The sequence below is a fragment of the Chenopodium album genome, chromosome 10, assembly GCF_948465745.1.
Source record: "Chenopodium album chromosome 10, dcCheAlbu1.1, whole genome shotgun sequence".
Taxonomy (NCBI): domain Eukaryota; kingdom Viridiplantae; phylum Streptophyta; class Magnoliopsida; order Caryophyllales; family Amaranthaceae; genus Chenopodium; species Chenopodium album.
The window spans coordinates 17,772,960-17,781,294 of NC_137843.1; the positions used below are offsets into that span (position 1 = coordinate 17,772,960).

General features: G+C 39.1%; 1 protein-coding gene across 2 annotated transcripts; it reads right to left on the reverse strand.

Moving 5' to 3' along the window:
* Positions 1–320: 320 nt before the first annotated feature.
* LOC145563734 (uncharacterized) lies at positions 321–1,676 on the reverse strand. Of its 2 annotated transcripts, none has more exons than XR_014094588.1 (3): positions 1,599–1,657; positions 1,462–1,514; positions 321–917 (listed from the first exon to the last, which is right to left on the reverse strand). XR_014094588.1 is itself a non-coding variant. In XM_081624164.1 (3 exons), exons 2-3 carry the CDS (start codon positions 1,494–1,496, stop codon positions 479–481), a joined length of 417 nt encoding a protein of 138 aa, XP_081480290.1. In that variant the 5' UTR covers positions 1,497–1,514; positions 1,599–1,676; the 3' UTR covers positions 321–478. The 2 variants fall into 2 exon arrangements, 1 of the variants encoding a protein (XP_081480290.1); XM_081624164.1 differs by having other exon boundaries at positions 321–860; positions 1,599–1,676.
* Between the last annotated feature and the right edge of the window lie 6,659 nt (positions 1,677–8,335).

Consider the following 8,335-nt stretch of genomic DNA (forward strand, 5'->3'; position numbering starts at 1 on the left):
CAGTCAGTATTACCCCGGGAGCTTTGTCGTTCATGCACTCCAACCATTGCTTAAAAACCCACCGATATGTATCACACTTTCCATGTGATACCAGTGCACAGCCGAGCAAAATTGATTGTCCATGGTGATTAACCCCAACAAAATTCACAAAGGGGAGATCGTACTCATTTGTCAGGTAAGTTGCATCAAAACATACCACGTCACCAAACTCCTCGCACGCAGCTTGAAATGAGTGCATGGTTTGAATGTTCTAACTCAACACCTTTTATAACCCACTGCCCAGCACCATTTACACTTGCATAGACCTTAGCTTTTCATTCACATTTTTTGGAGCGACGTTTACTATTATTCAATTCTCCCTCCCCCACCATCCCACCAACAACTCCCCCGGATCCACCGACACCCATCTCCTTTGCCCGTTTTTTGGCTTCCCTTTGTGCCCTCATATCGGGCCTACCATGACACTTACATCTCCATGTTATCGATATTCGATCCCTCTCCTCGACTTTCGAATAAACCCCTTGAACCTTACTAACACCAAATCCCATCTGCTCGGCATACTCCTTGTAATAGGCTTCAACCTCTTGCCAAAATGTAAACACCATCCAACCCGAGGAGCTTCCACATAACTCATGACACTAACATGATTACTTGCAACAACTGTTTGCACTGTCTTAAACATCTTTATGGGTGAAACAAACTCTATCCCTTCTTCATCACCTAAGGTTCTCTCACCCTCTATAAAGAGTACTATACCACCAGGATTATCTGGACCTATGTTCAATCCATCATCTTCACTACCTGCCTTGTCCCGACACCTTACCACACTCCCCTTATCCCACACAACTTCAACGCCACACCTAACACCCGGAGAAAGTATAGAGTTATCCATTGTCACCCAATATACCTTTAGATTTCTAGGGAAAAAAAAAATCAAACACATGACACCTTTAAATAGAACACGCCAAACAAAACCAAAACTTATATACATCACTTACAATAAAACTAATATAGTATTCGATTAAACTAAAATCAGCTCATCAATTCGATCTAATTACTTAAAAAATTACAACAACATCAATCACATCATCATTTTAGATTGTCCACTTGTTCCAAATGACAGATACCCCCAACCCCGATTGCGAGTGAATATTAATAGAACACTACCCGGCTATATAGCCTGATTTTCCAAGAAACCTAAAATAGCTCATAACATAAAAGTAGTAACAATTCTGAAAAATCTAAAACTATCAAACTACACATCAACGATTTCTCCTACTCAAATCAACTTCATTAAGCTCAAATTATCTCATATCAACTTCAGCATTATGCTCAAATTATCTCATATCAACTTCAACATTAAGTTCAAATAATTGTACTAATCACTCAATTTGATAAATTTAAAAACCAACCAAAAATATACCGCTTCTTGAATTAGATAGGGAATGTGGAAATACTTACCAGATCATAGAAGATGATCTGCAATTCCAAGCCATAAGGATAGCTGTCAAGATCTGCAATTCGTGAAAATACACTCAATTTAATAATAATATAGGAATGCACCGCTTGAATTTGACAGGAAATTTGGAAATTCTTACTAGATCTGGAACTTAGAAGATGATCTAATGCAAGTTAAACAAGCCGTGATGCTACCCTCCCTCTCGACCTTCGATAAGATGAACTCCAAGAACGACGACTATAACTATTTGTAACTAGATATTATACTTAAGTCTACGTTAAAACTAACGATAACGGCATAGAATATTTGCTAATGCCGACAAAAACCTCCTTTGATGTCGTTATCACCACATGTAGCAAATAAAACACTTTTTGCCACGAGGCACCACATCAATTTCCACTTTGCATCCTAGGTGTGCATTTCACTGTTTCCTCTATTTACATTATTGCCACAAGATAAAGCCTCATCGTTCATCATAAAGATGAATGGGGGCCTGTTCATGTATAATATTATTTTATTTATTTATTTAATTAAGCTTTTAAATTATTTGTTGAAATGTTAGTATTATTTTGCAGTCATTTTCTTATGTTTCCCATTTTTCTTATGTTGCCCCTATAAATACTAATGGTTCAGTTGGCGTGAGATGGATGCACAAGAGCTACTTAGAAGGCACAAGATTTTCAATATTAATGAATATTTTTTTGCGTATGGGTTTTGTTTAATTTTTTCAAGTATGGGTCTCGTATATTTTTTTATAAGAAATTTATTATAAGGCTTTTTAGTATGGTTTTAGTATAGGTTGTGTATAAATAATTTCTTGCAAGTATAAACTAGTATTTCATTGTAAATGTTACAAGCAGAGAATCGTATTTTTGTATAATTGAAATTATATATATATAAATCCAAATTATTTTTTTTAAAAGAAAAGAGAAGAAAAAAGAGACCACTTATTTAAAATACATGGTCTTAAAAAACTGAGACCACCTATTTTAAATAAGTGGTCTCGATTTTTGAAAAATTGAGGCCATCTATTTTAAATAAATGGTCTTAGTTTTTTAAACAAAAGACCACTTTTGATGAAGTGGTCTCTTAGGCTGAAGAGACCTCTTAGCTAGAGACCACACCTAAAATGGTTTCTTTGGCCATTTTGAGATGGTCTCTTTGGACAATTTTGTAGTAGTGAACGATATATGCGAAGGATGTAGCACAGTGATCTATTCAACGATCATAGCTTTGATGAAGAAACCTTTATTTGATTGTGTTTTATGCATTTTTTAATTTAGAGTTTATTTAATTTGTAGATGTGTCGTATGACTTCTTATTAATGAAATGATTTTGTTTAAAAAAAAAAGAAAATTGACAAATACAATCAATTCAATCTTAATAAAAAATTCCCAATCAAAAATATATCAAACATGAATATTCAATATAACAATCTATCTTAATTGTAAATAATCATTAATAATTGATAAGTTACATTGTTCAATTATATTATAATCTGTTATGTTTTTTCTCACCTTTTATTAAAAATATATAATAATTAGATATACAACAATTACCAAACATGGTTTCTTTGATATTTCATAATAATCAACTTCAAAACGATTTATACAGTAATATGTTCATTTTTTAATAGATTCAATTAAAATATGCAAATAATTAAGTATTTAGATAAACGAAGAAAAAATTAGCAAAAATCAAAACACTATAGGCAATTAGACCTTATAAAAGCTTTTGAGCTTCATAAATCAAAGCACGCAGTGCGTGCATGTAGGACTAGTTAGTCATTATTACAAAAGTTAATTGCAAAATCAACTAATTAAGAATGAAAATAAAATCATATCCTAGCAAATAATCATGATTTAAGATTTATAAAGGCTAAGATTTGGGTAAATCATATCCTAGCAAAGGATATAACTAATATTTTATGCAGAGGTATAAAAATATATTTACCTAAAGATAGACAATCAATTTATACATACATACATACATACATACATACATACATACATACATACATACATACATACATACATACATACATACATACATACATACATACATACATATATATATATATATATATATATATATATATATATATGGGTAAAATTCTATAAGTCAAAGTCAGTCAATGTCAACGACAAGATCAAGCTGCGACGAAGGTTGAAGCCTTGACAAAGAGAAGCCAGTTTCGACAGATGAAGGACGCACGAACTGTTCTCCTATTTTCTAAGAAGTGATAAGCATGGAAGACTAAGTCCTTGCCCAGCTAGATACAGCCGTTAGTGGGCTGCACTGAAATGAAGATATTAAGGAGCTAACTCCGAGAATCAAGGAAGAAACTTTATCACCTTGCAAGGGCTAGAGATTAACCCTTGGCATCAACTATATAAGGAAAGGGCATCGTCAAACGAAGAACACACTGCAACTTAGCTACCGAAATACTCTTAGCATACATTATAACTCAATTTCTTTGATATTTTTCCATAGTGAAAGCTTGGTAGATCCTCAGTCTACCCGCGGTTTTTACCTTCATTGGGTTTTCCGTGTCACCAATTCCTCGTGTCATTTCTTTATTTTTGCATTACTTTTACTCTCGGTTTTATTTAGTTAGTCCGTAGCCTAGATTTTGTTATTCAATCCCACTTGACGAAAATTAACATAAACAATTTGGCGCCCATCGTGAGGCTACAACTATGTAAAACCCAAAATACCCTTAATTCAATCTTCAACATGACTCCCAGTGAAATGACTCCCGAGAATTTGAAAGAGGCTTATGACAAAGCTCGCTCAAGCTGATCTCCTAGCAGCCCAAGAATACAACGAGCGTTTGAATAAGGAGAAGGAGAAGTCAAAATCTGATGTAGCTAACCTCCGTCAGCAGTTGGAATCTGCCCAGAGCAATCGTCATCGCCGCCCAAGGCATCTGGATCTTGTGCCAAGGATGCAGTCGTTGGAAGTGTTAGAATCTCCGCATGATGCAGATACAGAGACCAGCGACGAAGAGATGAGCACACCATAAGGGAATTTCCAGACTCCAGGAGGAGAGCAGCAAATCAACGATTGTGAGCCGAATCAGACTGAAATCTTGCTCCAGAGGTTGGCAGCTTTAGAGAGGCAAAACTCCAAGGTGTTTATGATGATGAAAAAGATGCTAGGTGTTCCAATCCCCGTCCAAAGAGAAGCTCCTGATGGATTCGCAGCAACCCCATTCAGCGACGAGTTGCCTAGGGCTCGCATTCCTAGAAGATTGTCGCTCCCAACGTTCACCTCCCTTTATGATGGTACGACCTATCCAGAGCAGCATGTCGAGTACTACAAGCAGTGGATGTGGCAAGCTTCGATTTCGTCCGAGTGCTGGGAAGCATGCATGTGCAAATCCTTCGACGCGACGTTGAATGGTCCCGCCCTCAAGTGGCATGCCAGCTCGAACCAAGTAGTATTACTAGCTTTGCTATGTTAATTAACAAGTTTTATTCCCATTTTGAAAGCAGCAAGTAGTTCGACAAGCAAACGAACAACCTGTACCGGATTGTCCAAGGGCCAAAGGAAAGCATCAGGACCTATTGGACCAGATTCAACAAGGAAAAGGTCTCGATCAAGAATGTCGACAATAGGAATGCCATCGAAGCCTTCCTCCGAGGATTGCATACAGATTCGAATCTGTACAAGGACATGGTCAAGTACCCCCTGCTCAACATTTGAAGAGGTCATGACGAGAGTCGTGGCCCAGATGCATTTCGACGAGGACATCGCCAATCGCAGTTCCAGTCATAACGTCAGAAGCTCGGCCGATAGCAAGGCTACAAGCAATCTGCGAGGATCATGGCGACATCAGCCGTATGAAACGACACGTAGATCACGGTTTGTTAATAGTGTACAAGTAGAACAGATCGTCGACGCACCGCAATATCTAGAAATATCCGAGTATGGATTCGACGTGAACATTGTAGCGGTAGTGAAAGAGTTGGAGCGCCTAGGCAACAAGGTTCGCTGGCCGATGAAGAGCAATAAGCCGGATTCAGAGAAGGATATGAGCAGGTGGTGCGAGTTCCATAGCGACCATGGTCACAAGACGGAAGATTGCTATGCCTGTGGAAAGAAGTCGCCTTCCAGCTGAAGAGAGCCAACCTCAAGCATCCGTTAGGGAAAAAGAAGGGCAATGCAGCCAGTAGCGATAAAGCCGAAGCGGCAAGCAGAATCCCAAAGCCGCCTGTACCTGAGGTAGTAATTAATATCATTTCTGGTAGTTCAGATATTTGTGGGCTAACCTACTCTGCAGCAAAAAGAATTGCAAAGTCATCGACGAGTAGCCCTGCCGTCCCGAAAGAAGTAAGGGACCCTCTGGAAAAGAAGCTGGAAGCTATGGCCATCACTTTTGACGATGATGATATCAACAACATTAACAGAGTGCATGAAGACTCCTTAGTGATTTCTTTGCTGGTCGGGAATTATCTTCTTCGAAGGGTGCTGATCAACAAAGAAAGCTCCGTAAATGTCCTGTTCCGGAAGACTATGGAAGATATGGGCTTGAAGGATAACGACGTTGTCAGAAGGTTAACGACCTTGGTCGGTTTCAGTGGTGAGACTATGTCGACTCTCGGAGATATAACCCTAACTACCTATGCCGGTGGCCTAAACCCTCAAACTAAATTCAATGTCGTAGATTGTCCTTCAGCCTACAATGCCATAATGGGAAGACCATGGATCCATAGACTAAAAGCCATCCCTTCCACTTACCACCAATCCATCAAATTTCCAACCCCATGGGGAATCTAAGAAATCAAAGGAGAACCTTGTAAAGTCAAGCATTACTACAAAACAACCTTGAAGCCATCCATGAGATCCGCATAACAATTACAGCAGGGCCCGACAAAAGACAATCCCAACGACTTAGAAATCGACGAAATACCCCTAGACCCTAAAAAGCCAGATCAAACCGTCCGTGTCAGAGCCAACTTAACACTTGAACTCAAAAACACCATCCTAGCCTTTCTCCGAGAGAATAAAGACTGTTTCGCCTGGTCTCACGAAGACATGACTGGTATAGACCCAAGCATCATCTCACACAAGTTAAATGTCGACCCAAATCATAAGCCTGTGAAGCAGAAGCGTCGAAAGTTCGCTCTGGAACGAAACAAGATCATCAGCGACGAAGTGCAGCAACTGATCGATACAGGGAAAATAAGGGAAGTGCAATATCCAGATTGGCTCGCAAATGTCGTCGTTAGTAAAAAGAATGGCAAGTGCAAAGTCTGCATCGACTTCACCGATCTCAACAAAGCATGCCTTAAAGATCCGTTCCCGTTGCCGCACATCGACTCCATGGTAGACGCAACCGCCGGTCATGAGCTCCTGACATTCATGGACACCTACTCTGGATATAATCAAATCCTTATGCATCCCGACGATCAGGAGAAGACAGCCTTCATGACCGATAAAGGTATATATTGTTATAAAGTTATGCCTTTTGGACTAAAAAATGCAGGTTCGACGTATCAGAGACTTGTCAACAAAATGTTCAAGGACCATCTAGGCGATACAATGGAGGTGTATATTGACGATATGCTGGTGAAATCTAAAAGGTCATAGGATCACGTCGATCATCTTCGACATACATTTGAGGTTTTGCGGAAATATGGTATGAAACTTAACCCTACTAAATGTTCTTTCGGAGAATCTGTTGGTAAATTTCTTGGCTATGTAGTAACGCAAAGGGGAATTGAAGCCAGTCCCGACTAAGTCAGGGCATTGATAAACATTCAATCCCCTCGAAACGTTAAAGAAACCCAGAAATTGACAGGACGAGTGGCAGCATTAAATGGCTTTATCTCTCAATCGTCGGACAAATGCCACCTTTTTTTTATAATGTTTTACGAAAAAATAAAGGCTTTGAATGGACCGACGATCATGAAAAAGCATTGCAGGATTTAAAGAAATATTTAATGACGCCACCACTGCTGTAGAAGCCCAAAGCTAACGAAACTTTGCAGCTTTATATTGTCGTTAGTGCTGTCGCCGTCAGCGCAGTTCTGACCAGGGAAGATGACGACGCTGGGCAATTAACGGTTTATCACCTAAGTAAAACCTTGCTCCTAGCCGAGGTAAGATATTCATCTCTTGAGAAACTAGTCCTTGCTTTAATCACTACTGTTAAGAAATTAAGGCATTATTTTGAAATCCACCAAATAGTGGTGATGGCTAATTATCCTATCAAGTCTGTTTTGAGAAAGACAGAATTAACAAGATGATTAGGCAAATGGAGCATCTCACTGAGTACAATGGACATCGAGTACCAGCCTCGGAAAGCAATCAAGTCACAAGCTCTAGCCAACTTTGTGGCTGACTTCAGCCCTGATCTACAGGTCGTAGCTGACAAAGAGGTAGAAGAAATAAATAAAGTTAACAAAGAAAGAAAATGGATCCTGTTCGTCGACGGTTCATCCAATCAACGAGGAACTGGCCTGGGAATGGTGCTAAAGTCGCCACAAGGAGACATGATAGTACGATCCATATCTTGTGATTTCAAAGCGACAAATAGTGAAGCAGAATATGAAGCTTTAATTGCACGAATGATCGTTGCCACAGACTTGGGGGCAACAGCCCTAGATATATACAGTGACTCCTTCCTCATCGTCAGCCAAATGACAGGAGATTTCACAGCAAAAGACTCCAAAATGACAACCTACCTTGACATAGCCAAAGAAAAAGCCAAACACTTCGACCCATTCATAATCTAACAAATTCCACAAGACCAAAATGCTCAAGCCGACGCATTTGCAAACCTAGCCTCTGCCCTCAAAAAGACCACCTTTACAAATATCCCTTTAGTCCACTTACAAAAACCATCCGTATCCACAAAAGCAATCCTTC